General features: G+C 44.8%; 1 protein-coding gene across 5 annotated transcripts in view; it reads right to left on the bottom strand.

Moving 5' to 3' along the window:
* TBC1D22B (TBC1 domain family member 22B) overlaps positions 1–23,974 on the bottom strand; it is a 66,747-nt gene that overhangs the window by 28,393 nt on the left and 14,380 nt on the right. For 4 of the 5 annotated variants that reach the window (XM_070584497.1, XM_070584496.1, XM_070584499.1 and 1 more), the window contains 6 exons: positions 17,028–17,335; positions 14,534–14,713; positions 13,941–14,011; positions 12,417–12,545; positions 11,071–11,136; positions 7,189–7,303 (listed from right to left, as the gene is read on the bottom strand). In XM_070584497.1, coding sequence (XP_070440598.1) covers positions 7,189–7,303; positions 11,071–11,136; positions 12,417–12,545; positions 13,941–14,011; positions 14,534–14,713; positions 17,028–17,335 — 869 coding nt within the window. Of the gene's footprint in view, positions 1–1,641; positions 2,294–7,188; positions 7,304–11,070; positions 11,137–12,416; positions 12,546–13,940; positions 14,012–14,533; positions 14,714–17,027; positions 17,336–23,974 lie in introns of those variants that run through there. The other variant, XM_070584500.1, reaches the window with a different exon arrangement.

Genomic DNA, 23,974 nt, shown 5'->3' with positions numbered 1-23,974 from the left:
CAAGCGTCAGAATGCTGTAACTGACCGCCCTCCAGTGGCCAAGCCCAGCAAAGCTGCACGAATGCCTGATTATCTTGCAAAGTTATCACAAAGTTTTCAGTCTCTCATTCATCTAGACATGGATGGAATGCCTGTTCTGGACACCAAAATGAAGGCATTGGGAATATAGAGATGTTTAATATAGACTCTGGCCTCAAAGAATCATATCGTCTGGCGGCAGAAGGGAGACACAAACAATAACTGGGGGGATGCAGTGCTACGAAAGAACCGTGCAGGTTAGAGGAAGAGTACCATTGGGGTGGTGGCGCAGGGGAGAAGGCTCAGGGCAGGCTTCCAGGAGGAAGGCGAGACTTAAAGGAGTAGCCCAGGGGATAAAGGCATGGTGCAAGACAAGCCTTTAGATTAAAAATGTCAATTTTGGATTCCTGAGTTTAAAGGGTGAGGCAGGGAGCAGTTACACAGGGCCTTGTACAACCAGCTGGAGAACCTGGATACTGCAACCTGTAGGCGAGGGGAGGCCATGCAGGGCTTTAAGCAGAGGAGCTGCGTGGGCAAGTCTGCGTTTAAATAGTGTGGAAGATGGGTTTGAAGGGGATAAAACTGGAGATGGGAAAACACACTTGGCCATTTCAGCAATCCAGGCCTGACCAAGGGCAGTCATAGGAAGAACGGAGAAGGAAGCAGATTCAAGAAATACTTAGGGCATAAAACCATCAGAGCTTTGTAACTGACTGGACAGGGAAAAGCAAGAAAAAAGAAGCATGAATGATTCTTAGCATTTCTAACTTAAGTGACAGGAAAGGCTGCCACCCAAGAGAAAAGAGTGGCTGGGTGTGAGGAGGAGATGAGTCAGTCAAACACTGAGTCTGAGGAGCCTGCAGGTAGCAAAGACTGCTGCTTGTCCACAAATAAAGTTCCCTCCTCCTCCTTGGTGATAGGACCCCCTAAAGGCACTGGCTGCCTGGGATACAGACTGTTTTCCAGCCTCACTTGCCGATAGGAACGGCCGTGAGGCTAAGTTCAGACAAAAGAGATTCAAACCCAAGCAACATGAACTTCATAGTGTCCTTAAACAGTAGGAGAATGCCTTTCTTCCTTTTCTCCTCCATACTGGCTGGAATAGAGATGTGATGGCTGGAGCACAAACAGCTATCTTGGATCACAAGAAGGAAACCACGTGCTGAACATGGCAGAACAACGAGAGAGAGAAGCCTGGCTCCCCGATATCTGGGAGCAGCATACGAGCCCCAGACGACTTACCTCTTGACTTTTAATATGAGAAAAATAAGCTTTTCTATCTCGCTTAAGGTACTATTACTTGGAGTTCCTTGTCACAGGCAGCCAAGCTAATCCTAACTGATCATCTATGACATAGCCAAGCGGAAATGTCATGCAGGAAACTGGACACACGAGTATGGGAAAGACTCCTTCTGGGAGTTCCATCGCTGTCATGCTTCTAAGTGAAATCTGAAATGAAAATCCTGCTGTACTGCTTTACACAGAGGAGAAGAGGGAGAGTTACTTGATACTTAGTGTTTCATTTTGTAATGAAAGAAATCGCCAGACACCACTCTTTTGAAAACAGGACATGCCATGAGCCCCCTCTTCTACCTGATTTCCTCATACGCATCACTCAAATAGTTGCTATTAAGCAGTTTATTTTGGTGACGATCACACTGTCAATTACACTTGACATTAATATGTTCAGAGCTAGGTCAATAATATTGTCAAAGCCCGAAAGGTCTCGGAGATGAGAGTCTAGAAGTATTCCGCAGTCTCAGGGATCATTGTCCAGAGACTGCATCTCCTCAGGGGCGACCCTCTAGCACCGTCACCCCTGGACTCAGACACAGCTGGCTCATCCGCAGAGGATCCACTCCTATCCTAGCAGCTGCTGTATCTACAGAGCATCCACATCTATACCAGCGGCTGGCTTCAGCAGATAAAGAAGCTGCTTGGGGGCCAGGCTAGCTAGAGACAACTTCTCTAGCAACTCAGAGGGAAGTCACGGGGTCTCCCTGTTTTCAAGTATTTTACAGCAAACACGACACAAAGCATGAAGTCAGCTCAGGTATTGATTTATAAAAGTGACAGAGGACAGACGGGGAGGAGATATGAGAGGGGCCGAACAACGTCCCGGTGGCCTGCGGGTCCCACAGCTCTGCCAGGGCAGATCCTCCAAGCTGCAGTTCAGCGAGACGGGGCGGCGGGTAAGGCTGCCTGGGGACACCCGCCCAGGATGACGAGGGCAACTGCCTGGCTTGTTCCATGTGTGAAGGATACCTGAGGCCTCCTGCAGCAGGGAGAGGCATATCAGAGAGGTCAGCATAATGCTTCTTACAGCAGCTGCCTTATTAGGATATGGCACCATTAGAGAAGGGGAAAAGAGAAGCATTATCCCTCAGACAGGAGAATTATTCTTGAAGGCCACAAACAATGCTGTATCTATGTTCAAGAAAGGCTTTGAGGATGGAGAGAAGTGTGTACGCCTTGTTTCTCTGAAACTTAATTTATATCCATCAACTGATGAACAGATAAATCAAATGTGGTATATCCATACAGTGGAATATTTGGTCATAAAAAGGAATGAAGTACTGATTCATACTATGACACGGATGAACCTCAAAAACATGCCAAGTGAAAGAAGCCAAACACAAAAGACCACCTACTGTAAGATTCTGATTTTATGAAATGTCCAGAAAAAGCAAATCCACAGAGACAGAAGGAAGATTAGTGGTTGCCTAAGGGTAGAGAGGATGGGAGGACTGGGGCTGACGGCTAAGAGGTACACAGTTTATTTTGGGGGTGATGAAAATATTCTAAAATCGATTGTTGTGATGGTTACAAAACTCTATAAATATATTAAAAACTACTGAATTGTACATTTTAAATGGGTGAATTGTATGGTGTATGAACTACATCTCAATAAAAAACCCTCAGAAAAATAATTTATAAATTTACTACAACACCAATAAAAATTCTAAAGGGTTCCCCATCTCCTGAATTTGGCAAGTTGACTCTAAAGTTCACCTGGAAGAAGAGCCAAGACAATTTTTTAAAAAGGATGATGAAAGAGACTGGCCTTGGAATAATAATAAAACATACTATAAAGTTTGAAAATCCAAGCTGTGTGGTACCTGCATAGAAATGGAGATAAACAGAAAAGAAATAAGTTCCATGTAAATAAAGGAATTTATATTATATTATGAAGAGGGATTTCACATCAGTGAAGTGCTATTGAAACAATAAACTATCCAGTTGGGAATGGTAACTCTAAATCTCAACCCCCACCAGACAGGAAAATAATTACTAATGGAATTTAAAAAGCTACATGTAAAACCAAAACCACAAGAGCATTAGAAGAAAACATGGGAGAGTGTTTTTATGATATTGGGGTGGGGAAGGAAGGACTTCCTAAGCAAGACACCAAATCCAAAAACTAGAGAGGAGATCTCTCCTTTGTGTCCCCTCCCGCTTTGCAATGACCTCTTTGCTTGTTTGCGAGTCCCCTCCCCACTACACGGAGGCTCCACAAGGGCAGGGCCCATGTGTGTTGTCTTAGTCACCCTATGCCCTGGCACACAGTAGGAGCTCAATAAATACCTGTTGAAGGGACAGATTTGACTACATAAAAATGAGCAAGTTCTATATAAGCAGACACAATAAACAAAGTTAAAAAGACAAATAATGGCCTGGCAGAAAAAATATATTAGGTTGAACCATATAAAACTCCCCATTTGGGGGGGGGGTGTGTGTCAAAAATGATTGAATATTAGCAATTTCATGTGTTTCAACCTAATATTTTTAACACATACCAGATGAAGAATGAATACATCTAATTTACAAAAAGCTCTTACAAAACAACACCAAGAATCCAATAGAAGAAATAGGTAAAAGCTGAACAAGGAGATCACAAAAGAAACAAATGCTAAGACACATAAGAAAAGATGAAAAGTCTCACGGAGGAGCAGGTGGAAATAAAAATGGAAACAACACAGGGTTTATTTGCCAGATTGGTGAAGCACAATTACACTAAGATACCTGGTTTTGCGAAGGATGTGAAGAAAAGTGCACCCCAACATCAGAGGCTGGAGGACACACGGGCGTAAACTTTTCTGGAGTGGAGCTTAGTAGCTTAGGAGTAGCTATTCGGCATGCTCTTAGAACTAGCAATTGCACTTCTAGGCACGCTTTCAGAGAAATATGTATTTTAACACAAATGCACAAGAAAATATGTACAAGGATATTCACTGCAATATAACAGCTAAAAACTGTAGACAATTTAAACATCCTTCTATAGAAAAACGGTTAAACTACAGTAAAGCCTTATTATGGAAATAAATGTAATTGCTGAAAATGATGAGACTTCGAAAGCTGGCCACGACATTTGTGAATGGAAACAAGCAAGATACAGAAAGTACGGCTAGTTTGATCTCATTTTTCTGCACACAACAAAGAAAAATAATATACGCAGGTCTATCCACACACAGGAAAAGGTCTAGAAGAATACATACCAAAGGGTCAAGAGTGGTTATCTCGGGGGGCGGGGGTGGGAGAATTACACTTCTATATTGTTTGATGAGCATTTACTCCTACCGCAAATTTTTTTAAAAAGGCAAGGAGCAATAAAAAATGTGCTGCCTGCTTTGGAGCAGAGAATGAAGTAGAGGGAGCCATTAGAGGTCCAAGGACATGGATCTAAGTTGAGATACCACCAAGTCATATAAAGAGCACAGGTATTAAGGTCAAAGGCCTGAGTTTGAGTTTGGAAAACTCATTAAATCTCTGAGCCTTGGATTTCTACCTGTAAAATGGGCTGATACATCTACCTTCAAGAGACACTGGGGCCTACTGAATGAAATCAGGTACATCAAAGTACTCTGCAAATGGTCAAGTGCTTTAAAAATCAGAGTGATATTACTGGTTGGCATGGGAAAGCCCTAGGTTTAAAACTGGAAAAATAAGGCTAGTACTATAAAGTCCTAAGGGAAACAGGGATGGGAAACGATGAATTAAAAGAGACTTAAGAGACATATCAACCAATTAGAATGTGTGGACCCAATTTGGACCCTGACTCAAACAAACTGTTAAATATATTTATGAGAATTAGGAAAATTTTAACACTGTTGTATATTAGACTATATTAAGGAGCTATTATTACTTTTTAGATGTAATAATTGCATTATGACTGTACATTTCTGCAATCATCATCTTCTAGAGATATATATGGAAATACTTACGGATGAAATGATATGATGCTTGATATTGAGATTTGCTTCCAAATAATTCACAAAGATGAGGGGGTGGAGAATGGATAGAAGTACGGATGAAACAGGACTAGCTGTTGAAGTTGGGTGATGGGGATATGGGGATTTATGTGATTACTTTTTCTACTTTTAAATATGTTTGAAACTTAACAGAACTAAAGTTTTTGTAAAAAATGAATGGGCCCCACCTTCCCAGGTCTAGGAGAAGGTACCAAAGAACCATTTTAAGTCTGTTGCAGAGGTGACACTGAGCGCAGCCTTGCCAAAAAAGGATTCCTTGCCTAGAAGGGGCACAGAAACCCATGCTTTACTGTGTAAACACTGTGGATCAGCAATGGTTTCACCGTTCAGCATGTGGGGCTGAACCACATACCAAGATCAGAAGCAGTCACATCTATCAAAGAAAGGCACGGTACTTGGAAGTAGTAATGGGAAGGGCGTCTATAGAAAGTAAAGGAAAGTTTGGTACAAAATATAAATGGCAGCTAACAAGATAATTAAATATCCAATTAGAATTGCAGCTGCTGAGGAATATTTTTAACTGGCATAACACTGTTACCGAGATTTCATGCCAGCATTTAGACTTCAAATGTAGATTAATGAATGGACTAATACCTTCCTAGACCTTTAACACTATTTTAGAAAAAAAACTACTGCAAGAAGCAAACCAAGATGAGCTGCACTGCTCTTAACAAAGTTAAACACACAGAATTGACCTATTAATGTGAGGGGAAAATAGAAAGTCCTCCCGCACAAGCTTTATTTACATGCTTTTGGCAGCTAAATTTTAAGTTATCTTGCTTTTGCTTAAGATCCCCTGGTAAAGTGACCTTTCACCCGTACTCCCAGGTCTGTCCTGGGTGCTGACACTTAAGGGAACAAGAGATGGTGTCATTCAGTTGCCTTAACTTTTTGAGACTGCCTCATAAAAGACCAAAACACCATCCCTTTGAACCTCACCAGAAAACCCAAATGGGATGGATCGAGTGAGACACTTCCTATGCTCTCCCCCTCCAAGGAGCTCCTCCCTAGTCCACTTCTCGTTACCCTCCTACCCCCTGCAGCAATGGCTTTCTCCGAACACCACAATAATCCACCACTTCTAGTCTAAAGAAAAGGCTTCGAGTTCTACTCTGCCACAAACAAGGAGGCAGGGAATATCACAACGCATGTGTGAAATGAGAAGATTAGATGGACAGTTTTCTAAGGTCCCCCTCAATGCTCTGAGTCCCACATGAGCTTCTCTTTAACCAACTAAGACAACAAAACCAAAAGGAGAAATAGAAGCTTCTCAACTCCTTTTAAGACTCTACCTAATTTAGGCTGGCTGGAGGAGGAGTCTGGGGCTGTAAGAAAACCTAACTGCCACCCTGACATTTAATCACTCTATCCAAAGTGACAAGAGCTCAGTGGGATAAGAGGTGGAGGAGGCCGGGGAGAATATGTCCTAGATGTCTCCTTGGCCATTCTATTACCTCCAACGTGAGCCGCATCCTGGTGCCACAACCTTTCCTCCTCTACATGTCCACATCCTGCTCCTGAGATACAGCATGTGAACTGAAGTGTGAAGGCCTGATGTACAATCTAAAATTCCACCTTTCACGGATGAGGGCCTGTGTTTGAGACAAGTTCAAAAAGATCCTAACATAACCTCAAATAAACCATCAAACTATCTGTTTATAGCGGAACATAAACGTATCAATTTTGTCAGTTTTGTGACAAAGCAGGTCCTTTTAGGTGACATCTGCAACCATCTCAAGAGATAAATTCCAAACTGCCAAAATAGGTTAAGCTGTGTATTCTAAAGCCACCATCTCTCCTTTAGGAAGACGTGCCTACTGGCTGCATTCTTGGGAAAAACAAACAGACCGCAGATGAGAAAGAGCAATAGCTTGTCCAACTTGGTGCTCATGCTTCTTACCCACATATTCTGAGAGGAAGACGACAAAGAACGGAGTGACCAGGTCATTAATTCCCTGGACATACCCACTGGCAGGGTGTCGGATGGCCCAAATAAATAGAATTCTTTCGAAGATCTAGGAAAATGAGAAAGAAAGAAGACACGACTGTTAAATCATGGGGACACACTCCCTCCCTCCATTTACCAACCTCACAGCTTATCTCAGGCTTGCTGCAGAATTTTTAGGAAAAGTTTTTAAATACTGCGGAACAAAGGAAGCATATAAATATAAAAAGTTTCTAAGATGCTAACCGTTTTTAAGCAGGGGTAGATACGCCTCGCTGTTTATTTATCTTTTCAGTATGTAGTCACCATGATATAAAATTGGGAAAAGGAATGGCTAGTGACACAAATGGCTTAGAGAAACGTTTTCTATGGGTGTCATTAATTCAGGCCACCACACTCTCAGTTGTAGATACATTTCTCTATTTCAAGGGGCAAGATATCAGAACACCTAACTTCTAAATTTCTTTCGGTCAATACAGGACTTAGACAGGAAATGCCTGCTCTACCACCCTCTCCTTTCTCCCTGCTGAGAAGAAAGCAGAGCGAGATCTAGAGTAGCTCTAACCCAGCCTGAGCAGGAACTAGTGACAGGCTGGAAATGCAGGAAATCACTTCATACATTAGGATGCAACTCAGACATTTGCTGGGAACAGGAAGTCAAATAAACCAAATCCTATGGACTCCTAAAGCCGGGAATTTGAGAACAGAGAAATCAGCCAGGGCCTCCACAAGAAGGCCTCTGAGATTAAGTATATTAGCCACAAGAGGCCAGAGGCCAAGATTGGAGAGAAAGAAAAAATCTTTACGGTCCCTTTACAGAGTCCGGCCCTGTCCCATTCAGCTACATGCCCCTCTGCTTTCATTAGGCCCTCTGAGTTTTTCCCTCATCTTCTCTCAACCTGATAATACTCATTCTCTGGCTTCATCCTGGTGACCACAACTCCTTGGCCCGATGCATTCTTTAGGCTGGCTTTGACCAGGCTGCCTCCTGTCTCTGTGAAGCACACCAGAGGGAGGGCAGAGGTTATGGTGACTACATGCGGTGGGATGGGAGAGGAGAGGGCCTCCATAGCGTGTGGACTCTGCAGAGCCCCAACCAGCCGGCTCTGGAGGCAGATTGAAGAGCCCCTCTCAGAGGTCAGGTGCAAGGGTGAAAATATTTCCCAGGGAGAACAGTAAAAAGGAAATGGTTGGGGCCGGCCGCGTGGCCCAGTGGTCTAAGTTCGTGCGCTCCGGTTGGTGGCCCAGGGCTTCGCCAGTGCAGACATGGCACCACTCGTCAGGCCATGCTGAGGCGGCACCCCACATGTCACAACTAGAAGGACCCACAACTAAAAATACACAACTATGCGCCGGGGGCCTTTGGGGAGAAAAAGGAAAAATAAAATCTAAAAAAAACAAAACAAAGGAAATGGTTGTATGGTTTTGGCATTGGTTAGCTGGTATAAGAGAGAAGTGGAGAATCTAGAGACACAATAAAGGATGTTTCCCAGCCCCTGTGTTGAGTCTGCCTTCCAGCTGGCAGAAAGAGCTGAGAAATATTCCCACTGTCAACACCGCTGCCCTTACAGGCAGCGAGAACAAAGGCCCACCTGGAAGGAGCTGGCCCCTCTGCCTCCACTAGACTGGCTCACCTGCAGCCCTCTGGGGCTGAGGGAAAGGTGTGCCGTCCTCATCTGTGTTAGGTCCAACCCTCTATGGGGGCCTTCTTACATTCTAACTCTCTACTGCCAAATGACCCCCTCCCTCCCTTCAAACTGTAGCTCAAGCCAGACCCACCATGTTCAGGAAGATCTCAAGGGTTCTCTGCCCTCTGTCTCCTCACACCTCCTGTGATCTATGTCTGCCTGGACATCTTTGGTAAAAGCTCCTCTAGGTCAGTCCTTCTGAAGGACTTACCAGGGTTTCTGCTCCACACTATCAGTCCCTTGAGAATGCACAAATCCTTGGCAACTGGCTTTAACAATGGCCAAGGGCATGGAAGCCAGCTGTTCAGAATCAGGAGACCTGCGGCAATCCCTCTCTTGAAAGGATAGGATGATGCAGAGTCACGCACACTGTACAGGTGAAGACGCCAAGGGGATGGAAACTGAAGGGCACAAAGCCTGGTTACCAGGGGAGACCACGGACTCTTCACCACAGAAAAAGTCTGGGATAATCTCGCCTTGCAAAGAGAAGAGGATAAGATAACCCCTGAAGGTTTTTCTCACACCTCTTCTGCGAGTGTGGGTAATTCTGACTTACTATAGTCAATGCTCGAGTATCTTCCTAGTTTGCAAAGCAAGTCCTTCAGTAGTCAGTGTTACTTAGTTCTCTGCTCCTTGGTTGGCATTTTACTCTATTTAAGACGACTATAGCCTGCTAGATGAGAAGGTGATTCAAGAAAAAATTGGGGAGACTATAGTTTGAGTTTCCCTCTTTGTAGTCAGGTTCTACTACTAGGAGAAGCCTTTAAACAGGCTACTTTCCCTGTCTCCAAGTTTAGAGTAAGCATGCACAGGTAAAAAATAAGTATCTAAACATCTCCAAGTTAAAATGAGGAATAAGTAGGGCTGAGCCATGGGAAACTGAACTGGAGACACAAGGGATCCTGCATGGCTTTTAGCTTACTTTGAGCTGAATCTTATAGGTAAGATAAAGGTGTCACCCTCAAAGTCTTCCTTATGCTGTTGGTAAGTCATGAGGGATCCCACCAGTAGAGATATCTATACTTAAACAGATAAAAGTCAAATAGTAATTATTTTGAGCATTTCTACCACCATCCCTCTCTATTATGAGGCTAAGTGAGAACAACTCAAATAGCACTTACACCCAGAGTCCTAGCTATCATGAAGCTGCAAAGGAAACCCGTAATCTCAAGGAGTTCATAGGTACTGCTTGGGTCAAAAGATAATAGTCCTACCGAGACCTTCCATCTGCTTCACTAACTTATTAGGTCTCAAAGTATCACTACTAACTCAACTTCTGGATATACATACAAAATAATTTAAAACAGGGACTTAAACAGATATTTGCCCACCCACATTCATAGCAGTATTATTCACAAACCCTAAAGGTGGAAGCAACCCAAGTGTCCATTGATAGATGAATGGATCAACAATATCTTATATACATATAATGGAATATTATTTGGTCTTTAAGAGGAAGGAGATTCTGGCACATGCTACAACATGGATGAACCTTGAAGATACTATGCTAAGTGAAATAAGCCAGTCACAGACGGACAAATGTATGATCCTAATTATTTGCGGTACCGAGAAAAGTCAAATCCATAGAGATAGAAAGTGGAATGGTGGTTGCTGGGGAATGGAGAGTTATTGTTTAACGGGTAAGAGCTCCAGTTTGGGAAGATGAAAAAAAGTTTTAGAGATGGACCAGTGATGATGGCTGTACAACAATGTGAATGTACTTAACACTACTGAACTATACACTTAAAAATGGTTAAAATGGGAAATCTTATATTATGTATATTTACCACAATAAAAAAAAAATCACTACCCTGGCTTGATAAAGTAGAGCAAACACAGGACTAGAAATTCTAAGACGTGGGTTCTAGTCTTCCTTCTGTCATCAGGTGGCCTCACGGCTCTGGGCAAGTCCCTTAAGCTCTCAAAGCACTACCTGGCCCATAACAAATCTTTGTTATGAGGATCAAATGAGAATGCACGAGAAAAGGCTCGGAAAGGACCAAAGCTCCATATCTGAAAACAAGGTACCATCACGATTAGCTGTAAACCTGCCCATAGTTGGAGGGAGGGCTACAGCACTCTTCCACGCAGAGCAGGTGCCAGACAGGTCGGGTGGAGAAGGGCCGAGAACGTTAAGTACTTCCCTCACCTCCTGAACAAGTGGTTGCTGGAACAATGGAATGAGAGGATTCGTCCTTGGAATGTCAATGTGAATCTGAAAAAGAGAAGCCACGTCCAAAAACTCAAATGCTGGTTTGTTCTTTTGAGAAGTTATTTTCTTAAGAACCAGGAATCAAGGGAGTAAGAATAGGAGCACAATTTATCTTTAGAAAGAACTGACACACACACGGAGGCCAGTTAAACCTACCTGTCCATCTGGAATACATTTCCATAACAGCAATGGCTTACTGAACAGTGAGGAACCCTCCCCTCTAAGACACCACTTACATCAAACAGCAATAGGCTTCACAACCTGAGACAATCACCTGCTTTTCCTATTGCTCTAAAGCCTGTTTCACTCTAGGCTGGTATTTACTTAACAGCTAAGATCAAAACGTGTACCCCTTTCAGAATCTTACTCATCAACAGTTCCCCAGAACTAAAAGAGTTCTGACAGCTGCAAAAATGTGCCCATGCAGGGAACTAGAAAAGGACCTGCTCAGGAAGTCGTGACATGTAAGAAGTGGGGAAGAACCGGGGGAGCTGGCCTTAAGTAACTGACACCAAAAGTTCTGACTTCTATCACCAAAGACATCACTCTGGTTGGCTTCGGTCTCTGGATTTCCCAACACCCAGCCTAACAATTCTAAGGACTGTGTCAGCAGCAGAAGAGCTACTTCAGTTCGTGGGGCTCGTTGTTGACAGCTGCCTCCCCTGGTCTCTCCCCCTCTGCAGCCACCAGCCTCCTCTTCTCCCCCTCCACCTTCCCACAGGCTGTGGGGACCACCGTGAGCAATGATGAAACACTCCCTGCCAAGGCTGCTGATGGCTACAGCTCCTGCCGACAGACAGACGTGGGTGCTGAACAGGCCCTGCAGCTGCCAGAAGGACACACTGATGTCACAGTCCAGAGGGACTGGACGACTCTCGAGTGAACTCATCTTTCATCTGGTGCCCAGAACCCTTCCTACTCGCAGTGTGGTCTGTGGACCAGCAGCGTCGGCATTGCCCGGGAGCTCATTAGAAGTGAGGTCTCACCCCAGATGTACTGAATTAGAATCTGCATTTTATCAAAATCCTAAGTGATTTGTATGCACATTAAACTTTGAGAAGCACTGCCACTGACCAGTGCCCAAAAAACTCTATCTATTTAAAGTGGCTAAAATCAGAGCTACTGAATTAGAAAGAGAAGAAACACTTCCAGGAATAAATTTAATTCCTATCCAGGACACCATAGCCTGAAGACTTGGAAAACCTCTACCCCGACAGCACTCCCAGAAGACACACCTTAAGATTATGACTAGTAAGCAAAAAGGCAGCAGGTGATGACCATACCTGTCTGTAGGTATCCTGGTGATGTTCCTCATTTCGAGAGTCATAATACTGTTCAATGAAGCCAAAATACTCCTCCCGCTTCCGCTGCAGGGTCAACTTCCTCCTCTCGGTGTTTGCAGGGAGATAGCCCTGTAGACAGGACTGCTAGTCAGATGGGGACAGACACTGGTTGGAGGAATCCTTAATTTTTATTTCAGCCTGAGCAGTGGTGTGGAAACTATCAAAGGAATGGAAGGAAAACTGCCAAGAGGACAAGGGTAAACCCTTTCAGGCTTTGGCCACCCAGTGTTTGTCCTCTCCTCATTCAACGTGAGCCACATGTGGGCAGATGAAGCACAGCCAACTTCCCCAGGGCTATTTACTCTTGTAGCCCTGCACTGTGCTCGGAGCTCACACTGCTGGTGAGCACTCCAAGCTCCCAGAGTTGGCACAGCAGAGCAGTGAATGTAGGTCAGTGGAAGGGAACTGGACCCAAGTCAGGACCTCGGGGGGCTGCGTGTGTGCGAGACAATACTTCCAAGGATCGCAGGGAGATGGCCACCTCCACAGCACATTTCAGGGTGTGCCGTGTAGGTTTGTACCAGTTACACACTCTTTTCCAGGGCAACATTCAGAACTACCGGCTTAGGAAGCTGAATGGAATCTGTGACATAGCAGCTGTGATGCCCAGACACAGAACTTCTGGCACAGCCCCCCTCGCCCCCAGCCAAAGCTCCAGGCCAACTTTCACTCTTATCCCTGGTCTAGATCCTGCTCTTAATTCTTACATCTGTTCCTCTTCCGTTCTCAGCAAATCTACTCCTAATAGCATTCAGATTTATTAGAAATGGCAGAGGGAATGGTTACGTGGTTGCAAGACTGGGGATGGGAAGAGTTAGGAGAGAGACCCTTCCTCGTGCAGACAGCTATATAACACATTCCACAGCGAGGGCCTGGAGAGCAGGGACCGTGGTTTATTCATTTTTTTACACCCTCACAGCACCCGGCACTGTGCCTGGCAAACAGCAAGCCCTCAATAAATCCCCACTAGACGAAATGAGTGAATTTACAGACTCAGGAAGTCCAAGAGTCCTATTGCAGTGGCTGGCACGGTGCTCTGTACTTAGTGAGAGTGGGTCTCCTGCAGGCTTCCGAGGGAGGCCCATTTATCTACTCTTCACGGCTGCAAAGTGGGTTTCACCCGCTTCGGTATTCCTCCTGACAAAGGGGTAAAGCACAGGGAATGTGGGAGCTTGCGCAATCAGGTGCTGGGATCACCCGGCCTCACTGTATTCTGCCTCCTCGCTGTTGAGAAAGTCAGATTATGGCTACAGGGACAAATCTGTGCTCTTCTACGTGTGTGGGAATAAACTCTCGAGAATGTGTTTCTTCATGCACAGAGACGGAACTACAGTCCCACAGTTCCGTCATATCCAGTAGGACTAGAGAAGTCTGTGGAGTGAGACTAATGTGCCCAGACTAACCTCATCAGGTGGGAAGGGCTGTGTGAGGCTCACGTTTCTCGACGCAGGGGGTAGAACTCACCGACAGGAGTCTCCAGGTTACGGGTCGAACCTCCCTGGGAACCCCTGGCCAGCTACACTTCCTCAGTTCATCTGCAAACAGATGACAGCTTCGTTGGATTTAGCTCTTCCCACAAATGCCCTGAAACAAACCTCAGCCAGCGCTGCCTGACGCCTCCCACCGTTCAAGGAAGAGATCACCACCACCAGCTACTGACGAGCACAGGGAAAAAGCCCCAGACAGCAGCCCTGAGCAGCCAAGTGCCAAGGACACGGCTCTGCAGCGGTGATCCAGTCAGCTCAGAGACTAGAGTTAGAGTGAAGAGAAAGACCAGTGGGTGTGGTTTCAGTAAGAATCACCTTGAGGTAGGGGAGACCAAAGCCAGAAGAGTTGCACTATGGTCTACAGGCCCCAGAATCCAGTCCCACCTAATTTGGGCCCTAATTTCTAGTAACATACTTCTGACTTAATACCTGCATGTCACTGCAATGGGCACCAGATCAGGAGATGCTGGAAAAGTAAAAGAAGGAAGAATAAAGAGCAGTAGCTTCCAAGTGTCTGAGAATTCCCCTCACCAAGAGTCCCCACCTTGCCCAGGGCTCTCGGGGACTCACCTAAGTCAGTGTTGTGGCTGGAGAGAAGCTGACGGAACTTTTCCAGGCGGGTTTTCTCCCGGACAGTCATGGGGGGCGCCCCAGAAGCGTTCTGGTCTGAGATCCGGGCAACGAGGGGGATGATGGGTCGGAGAGGGAGTGACTGCTGTTTGTGGAGCGGGTTCCTCAGGCATGAATCACCTGAGATAATTCGAAAGAGAAAGAGAACAAGCTGCACGAAGAGCATGGATTCTGAGAAACCCTAAACCTGACTGTTGAGCACCGGTCTCCTCCAGCAGAGCTGCGGCTGTGTGGTTTGTGCGCTGCCTGCAGGTGCCCTGCTGAGGGGCAGCCAGAGGACGGAAACCCAGCCGTGCTCCCCTCGTCCGCCCAGAGGAAGGGCTGCATTTTTATCATGTTATGTGCTAACAGACTCCAGATGCTGTAGCAACTTTGAGAACATTTTTGGCAACTCCAGGGGAAAAGCAAATGCTGTCGTTCTACCTCAATCTAGAATTGGTGCCTAGCAGTGAGTTTGGCGGCAAGGTAGTCTAAGGCGGTGTTTGCCTTCCCTTTTCACATCACGGAGCACATAAGAAATGGTGACACTGTAGGGCACACTGCAATAAAAGGTGGCTGCTCTCCTGAGGCCCCACGCCCACCCAGCTGGCCCACGGGCTGAGAGCATCACATCCCAGCACACCTCCTACCTGTCCTTGGCCCACCAGAAGGGTGAGCAGCTCTGGCCTAAGCAATCCCTCTCTGGATGGCTGCAGTTGCCCTGTGCTCGCGCATTTCCTTCCAAAATGAACCACCTTTCAATTCTGCCGGGATACGACAGAAATAACAGGAATACAGACTCAAGCTGAACTCCTGTCTGGTTCTAGACACTTCTAAACTAAATGGTAGGTGGGAGAAATGAGCAACATAGAACTAACACTTATTGAGTGCTTACTAAGTATAAGGCACCATGCTGGTCACATTTACATGTGATCTCTCATTTGATACTTACAACATACGGCAGCAATTTATGACTATTTTATAGAAGAGGAAACTGCAGCTCAGAGGGGTTAAGTAACTTGCAAGGGAGAGTGGAGATGCCACCTCAGGCCTGTCTGACTCCACAACCCTTATTTATTTTACTACCCTAAACAAAACTCAGTTTTAAATTCCGACTGTCCTTTCATGACAGTTTCATATTCTTTACGTATCCGGGCCTTAAAAAGCAGTAGTCACAACAAGAATTAAACTGTGAATACTAACCAACCAACACAGCTAGAAGGTTTACAGAGACAACTGCCCCAGGGCACTTGGATTAAATGCCTAGTGTGACATGGGGCCTAGAAAACACAGGCCACACACCACAGAGCTGAGACTGAGGAGCAGCCCAGAGATCACTGACTGACAGATCGACGCTCACAGGAGGGAACCTCTAAAGGGAATGAATGCTCTGGGGGTCCTGGCTGCACAAGGGCAGCTCATTAGGGATTGGGTTGGGGCCTTCCTCACACGGGGACCCCCTGGAGACCCTCAATCATGGTGTGTAGATACTTTCCATAGCCTGGAGCTGCGGCCACCCAGTCAATCAACACTGCGTGTCTGTCTGCGCATGGCATTAAAGGTTCAGTCTGGGGCCTGAATCAACAATGGAAAGTGGCTGTGGAATGATTTTAAAGGGCTTACACACAATTTCATGACCACAGGCTTAGTCTGAAACTGTAGAAGAAGTTCTGCTGGAACGTGAGCCAGGACGGGCTCCAGAGCTCTGACATTCTTCAACTTCCTTTCACCCTTTACCAGTCAGCTGTTTTAACTTTCACTAGAATGATGACACTTCCCTCTCCAGCTCAGAACAACTGACTTCCGTAAAACCCTTTAGGGCCACATTAAATATAGCAATGCATACTTGAAAGAGTACGAGAGTCCCCAAACTTCTGATAAAGCCATCACCTCAGCCAGTTATTGCAGCCACTTTCCTGGAAAGAAACAGAAGGGGCATCTCCTCCCGCCCCACCCAACCTGATGGGCAGGGAGCTGTGACCCAGGGCCTTGAGGCACATGTTGCTCCTTCCCTCAGGAACAGGAAGAAGACAACCTCATGCTAGTGGCTGTTCCCCAGGCTAAAGAGGCCAAGCACCGATGCCAAACATTTGTGAAATTCAGCCACTAACAACTTCAAATACATTAGTCAATACGCTTTAAGGTGACCAGACCTAAAGCAATGTGAAACAATCAAACCACAAAAGTTTGGGACTCCACCATAGGCAAAGGAAGAAGAGAATGGCAGGCAACACTTGGGTGTCAGGAAGTGAAGTCCCAGGTCCCAGGGCCAGGCAGCCATCCAGGTGGGAGGACCAAGTACAGCTAGGCTCACTGATGTCATACTTCAGGCTTTAGCTTGCTTATTTATTATCCAGTGGGAGATCTGAGTGATACCCTCAGAAAAGATTGTTTTTATTTAAAATGAAATCCACTGAAAAGGCTGAGGCTATGGAGGGCAGGAGGATAGACTTACTGGAATTTCTGGACAGCTGGGCATCACTGCTGGACTTTGTGACCTTGTAGCTGGCAGGAACATCGGATGTCGTCGACTGGGACCGTTCTGGTTTCACCCTCAGCTTGCTGTGGTTTTCCAGGACTTGGGCTGCAGTTGCTAAAGCAACTTTTGAGTTCAGAGTTTGGAAAGAAGGGGAGGAAAAGTCCTCTTCTTCATCATCGCCAATGTCCCAAGCATCACTGGTATTCCGGGCAAATTCATGAAAACTGGAGGCCTTCTTATTCTTCAGAGAAACTGCATTGACTTTTGACCGTTCTTTAATGAAGCTTTAAGAAAGGAGACACCATTACCAAGGAATGGTCTGACACATCTAACCACCTTCACTTGCTTAATACAATATTAACAGTATTACAAACTATCTCATACTCAATCATTACTTTCTTCAAAGCAAAAACCACCCGTATCCATTCCTCATCTAGATGCAGCCAGACTAGCCCTTTGTGCAGAGACAGATGTAGCAGAGACAGCAACGTTCACCAAACATTCCACGTGCTCCTCTATACTTTCCAGCCCCCTTGCACTTAGGAGAGGCCATAAGACTAGTTCTGGCCAATGGGCTGAGGAGAGAAGTGAGGTAATCACTTCCAAGCCAAAGTATAAAAGGACAGGTCTGAGTTCTCTATAAGCTTTCTTCTATTGTGGTAACTGGTGAGGCTCCCGACGGTGGCGCCTCCCTCAGCCTGGATAACAGAGTGACTATGTGGAGCTGAGTCTGCCCTCCACTCCCACCGGACTCCACTTTGGACACATAACCTGAGCAAGAAATAAACCTTTGTTGTGTCAATCCACTGAGATCTCAGAGTTAATCTGTTATGGCAACATAACCTAACCTATTCCTTAGAGCAGGATAGAAACTACCGGTAGAACAAGAGATAATTTTAGGTGCTCCATATGTAGCATCAGACACCAAGTTTCAAAAAGAACAGCTTGTTCCTTTTTCATTCTGTTGAAGTCCCTCTGCTAGCCTAGAGGAGACAGTTGGTGCTACTCTGACTTAAACACTATTTTTTAACAAAATGAGGACAGCTTCAGGATTGACATATTTGCAAGCAATAGGATCTGGCTTAGAATTTAATTAATAAGATTGTTTTGTTTTTCACTGTGTTTATTTTTAAGGTTTTCTATTTTTGGCAAATGATACTGGTTTTCCATTTACAGAAGCGATAAGGTATATTTTAAAAAATAAATCTATTTGAGTAAATAAAATGAATTTATTTTTTAAGATGCATTTACTAGATAATAGTACAGAATATGGCAGAAACTCATGAGAATGGTACATGACTAAAGTTTGGGAAACACTAGATTAACTCACTGAGGAAAGAGGGCCTAGTCCTAAGAGTCGTCTAGACCATTCCTACTTTCCTAAACCTTTTCTCTTTATGTCTCCTGCTTATGGCCCGGGGGCCCTTATTCTGGGTCCAGGGGATTGCGTGGTTGGGACATTTCTAACTCAGTCCTAACTAGCAGACCTCATACCCCCAACAGGGAAGCAGAGGACAGAGCCTTGTGTAAGTTTACACCTAGGGGCTGGAATGTAACGGGGTAAACACGTCGTTACAACGCCTCATGTTTCCTCCAGCAAGGCAGGGCAGCTCTAGAGGGAAACCGAGGCTCTGCCAGAAGAGCTGCAGGTCCCCCGTTTCCAAGAGATGTTTCTTCCCTCTGGGTAGAGGCGGGTGGTCTGCTGACCTGCCCCACCCCCCTCGATGAGCCCCACACCTACTGTGAAAGGCAACTACCATTAACACTGAGAAATGCAGTCTGGTGACTCAGAAAGCTCACTGGAATGTCTCCACTATTAACACCAAAAAAGGAGTAAGATGTCACTGAAGCATTATTTTCAAACGCTAGTCACACACAGAGTAAAGGAAAATACATCACACAAAATATGAGAGAGAACATGAGATGATAAGATGTAACAGTTCAAATATGATGAAAACAAGATACCATTTTCCACCCACAAAGTTAGCAAAGATTTCGCCTTATTCTCTTCAGTGCTGACGGGGTAGTGAGACCCGCTCTCTAACACTGCAGGTGGGGGTGTATGTCGTACAACGCCCTGGCAACACACACACCAGGAGCCTTAAAAATCTCTGCCCGTGAGAAAATAATCAGAGAGTCACACAAAGATGATCTAAAACAGTTATAATGGTGTTATCTATTTTGGTTAAAAACTGCAAACAACATAAACATCTAGAAATTGGAAATGTTGAAATAAATTATGGTTCAGCCACCAGATGGAATGTTATACTGCCATTGAAAATCACATCTTGAAGGCTATTTAATATCACTAGAAAATGATCTCAATAAAGAGGAAATCGGAAGCAAAATTATATATTTTTATGCTCTCTGTATTTTTTTTTAAAAAGTATATGCATACAAAAGACCAGGAAGGAAATACATCAAAATGTTAACCATGCCTATCTCTGGGCTGTGGAATTACAGGTGATATTTAATTTCATTTTTATACGTCTATGAATTATTCATGTTTTCTACAATGAGCATATTATTTTTATTAATCGGGGAAAAAGTTGTTTTGTTGGCTATTATCAATCCCCAAAGTAAGAGTACTTATAAACCTACAGAATGGACAATCAGAAATGAACAAGAGCCCAAATCAAAGAAAATAAAACTGAGGAAATGCAGTGCAAATATCCACATGTCAAAAATCCACCCATGAGGGGCTGGCCCCGTGGCCGAGTGGTTAAGTTCGCGCGCTCCGCTGCAGGCGGCCCAGTGTTTCATTGGTTCGAATCCTGGGCACGGACATGGCACTGCTCATCAAACCATGCTGAGGCAGCATCCCACATGCCCCAACTAGAAGGACCCACAACAAAGAATATACAACTATGTACCGGGGGGACTTTGGGGAGAAAAAGGAAAAAAATAAAAATCTTAAAAAAAAAAATCCACCCATGAGCCAGAATGCAAATTACTCCTCTGCAGACCTGGTGAGGCCGTAGGTTCTGGACTCATCACTATGACTGCCTCTCCCCTGGAAAAGGGGATCCAGCATCCGCCACCTGCAGGACACCCTCGGAGGTCCACTGTCATGAACAAATAGGCAGACGTGTAAGAAAGAGCCGCCATCACTAAAATACTGCAGGCGTCTGTGGTTATTCCTGCTGCTCTCCTCCTTGGAGGCTACAGCTACCTCAGGACTGCACGTGATGAATCCAACAGGGGTATCAAGTACTCTGGATGCCAAGGCTAACTCCTGGTTTCTTCTGGTTGATGTTTCCTAAATACCCTCTTGCTATTTTGAGAATTCTTTAAATAAACCATCATACCAAGAAGATGAATTTTAACTCAGGTCAAAGAATTGACTGGATGCTGACAATCTAACATTGGGTGAAGCATATGCATATGGATTAAAACACTACCCCAAGAGATGGGCCATACTGAGCGGCAGGTTCTAACAGACACTGAGCCTCCCATACAAACGAAGGAGGCAAAGCGGCTGAGTGGTGGGTACGTGAGTGTTTGTCAAGTTCCTCTTTACACCTTTTCATGCATTTAAAGAATTCCACTATATTTGTTGAAGCAGATGAAGATTCAATATAAGTGAACTAGATTAAGAATTGGAATTTACTCATATGAAGACTTTTGCAAACGGAAATGGGAAGGACATTCCAACACAATGAAAAGGAAAGAAGGAACGAAAGGCTGTCATTCTCTGTGACAGAAAGACATGGGATTCAAAGCAGACCATTTTGAGGCTGCTAGAAATTATTTTAGGATGTCTTATTTTATAAAACTCAAAAACTCAACCAACCAATTAAAAAAAGTCCACTCTGTCCTGAAGAAAGAGGTCTTCACAGAGGAAGGGGTCGGTATCACGTGGAGGGGTGGGAGTCTGAGAACACAAGAAGGTTGGTGAGAACCCCGTTCGAGAATGAAAGAGCGGAGGGAGAGTGGAAAGGCACCTGCGTTACCACTGACAGAAGAAGAAAAACCTACAGACCGGCGACGACGATGGGCAGATTTAAGGCTCTGAAGCTTTTCCACGTTGATTAATTTTGTTCTCTCCAGAGGAGATAATATAAATTCATATATACATAATAGTTCACATTTATTGGCTATTCACTAGGTGCCAGGCTCTGTGCTAACATTTATATATATCCATTTTCTCACTGATGCTCATTCCTAAGCCTATGAGGTGCCATTATTATTATTCCCATTTACGGATGAGGAAACCGAGGCTTCCTGAGGTCATGAGCAAGCAGTGAGCCTGGGCTCTGATCCAGGCCTCCCTGGGTGCAAAGCTTGCATGCACTCTTTAACTACTGTACCTAGAAAAACTGGTTAAAAAGAAGGCCCAGTAGGATCTGCAGCCTGGGAAGAGGAGTTGCCAAGCACACTGAGCACAGAACACCACAGCTATAGTTTCTCCAGTGTGCATGCTGATAGCTCTGACTCTCTCCCTCGTAGGAATAACTTCCCGTCTACCAGGAACGGGCTAAGTACATCAGCGGCCAGAATGGGGAGATGCCATGTCCAGAGATGTGGTCCTTGGAGGAGAAATGTCTCTCTTCCCTTTTGACCCCAACGGTCACAGTAAAAAAATCAATCTAAGTAATTCTAGCTGGGGGCGCCTTTGGTTTAGAGGCTGCCTTATTTTAACAAGGTCCCAACTAATTTATACTTAACCCAAGGTACAAGAATGCCACACTGTGGCTTGAAGTTTAACCAAGATTCTTTAAACAGAACTATATCAAAGTTACAACCAAACTGGCCTCTGACAGACACCTTCACTCTACCTCCTTACAACTGTATGCCAAATTAGAGTTTAGAAAGCACTTTCACAGATATCTCATTTAATCCTCACAACTCTGTGAGGTGAGTCTTATTATTTCTATTCTATGGGTGAGGAAACTAAGGCTCAGAGAGGTTAAGTCATTTGCCCAAGATCACAGAGCTACTAAGTGGTAAAGAAAAAGGGATTCAAGAAGTGCAGGTGACACTAAACACTCACAAAAACCTAATAAATGGCACATTTGAGAGAAACTTAGTTGTCTGGTGAATGTATTTTTGTTAAATGGTAACACAAAGACCTAAGGATATATATTTTTTTTGTATTTTTTTGTTTTTGAGGAAGATTAGCCCTGAGCTAACTGCTGCCAATCCTCCTCTTTTTCCTGAGGAAGACTGGCCCTGAGCTAACATCGTGCCCATCTTCCTCTACTTTATACGTGGGACGCCTACCACAGCACGGCATGCCAAGTGGTGCCATCTCCTCACCCGGGATCCAAACCGGCGAACCCCAGAGCGCCGAAGCGGAACGTGCGCACTTAACCACTGTGCCACCAGGCCGGCCCCCCAGGATATTTTGAAAAAGAGTGGCTACAGGTTAGGAAACAAAAGATGACTCATACTGTAATTTGATTAATACTACACTGTTTTACTGATACGGCTGTTCACTTAGTAGAAATATGACACAAATTTATTTAGAAAAATAATATTGGACACTGGTAAGGAAAGTGAAGCAAGTGGGAATTAAGTGACATTCAAATAAATCCAGTCTTCTCAATAACTAATGTGACTTCAGGTGAACCAGCTTTATAACTCAGAACCAAGAGCTATCACACTTTAGTATCGATTCAGAAAACAATAAATTTAGAAGCTTGTCATACCATCAAGTGGGGCCACTCTGCAGTAAGATTAGTTTTATCTGGGCTATAAAAATTATTGCAGGCAATATTATCACTAATGGCAATAATTTGGCAAATTGAAGTCAATATACACAGATGGGGAACGACTTACTGTGCTCGTGAAGTTTAGATGATTGAAGACCCAACGTAAGGCTTCTGCTGTGACGAGGATTAACCACACAGTAATTAATGGTGGTTTGAAGTGGAACGATAATCATGCAGCGGAGAAAGTAATAAAAATGTCCCAACAAAGGTACTAAAATAAGGGCGATAAATGTTTTATAGCAACAATCTGGAACTGTAAAGTGGTCCACTGCAGACCTAGATGTTGTCCCATGTTAGAAAGAATTAATAATACGAAACCACCATGTGCATGGAAAGGGCAGCAATTTATTCAGTGACAATTATATTCCTCCCAAATTGCCGAGCTAAGTGATTTCTCCTATGGAAAGTATGATTGCAGCTCTGCCGCATGATCAGCGAAAACAGTCATGGTTTCAGACCACTAATAGGTGGGAAAATAAGACTATATAAAGTTTGTCTTGGCAGTTTAGGATATGGTGTTATTTCTCAAGACCTGTCCTAAATACAGAATCAGGGAACACTGACAGACAGGTCCAGACAAGGCATGGTGACTCTGACCCAGACATAAAATGGGATAGGCCATCCCACTGCCTTATATCCAGGTGGCCGGACATGTTAGCCACGTGTTTATCAAAGGCTGCTATAAAATAAGTTGGAATGGATCCATTACCAATCAACAAATCCTGGCTGTGAATGGAACTGGCTACAAGGAACAGATTGCTCAACTGTTGTAAAGACTGTGCAGCCACAGCGCTGGGCTTGTGTCTCTGCAATTCTCCTGGCCTTTCCCTCAGGTTACAGTCAACTGCTAAGCTTTCAGCACCCCATTTTCACACTACCACATTCAAAAGCAGGAAACATGAGTGAAGGCAAAAGGAGGCTTTCTTCACAAAAAGATCTCTCTCTGATCAAAGGAGAAAATCTAAGAACCCTCCGTCAGGAGAAATTAATTTACCTCTCACTGGCCAGAACCAATGAGACGAGCCCACCATGCAGACCAGTCACCGGGATTACCAAGGAATTATTATAAAAGGCTGAACTCATCCAGGTACCTGCTCTAAGTACATTGTCACCTGCTCGACAGCTGAAATTACAGTACTTGAGCAAGGAAGCCGCAGCGGCTGCTGCTGGCTGGTGGGGCTGGGGGCAGGGAAGGCTGCTGGGTGAGGG

Source organism: Equus przewalskii, chromosome 19 (assembly GCF_037783145.1).
Source record: "Equus przewalskii isolate Varuska chromosome 19, EquPr2, whole genome shotgun sequence".
NCBI lineage: Eukaryota > Metazoa > Chordata > Mammalia > Perissodactyla > Equidae > Equus > Equus przewalskii.
Note: the sequence above shows the minus strand (reverse complement) of the source record. Positions and strands in the feature narration are given on the sequence as shown.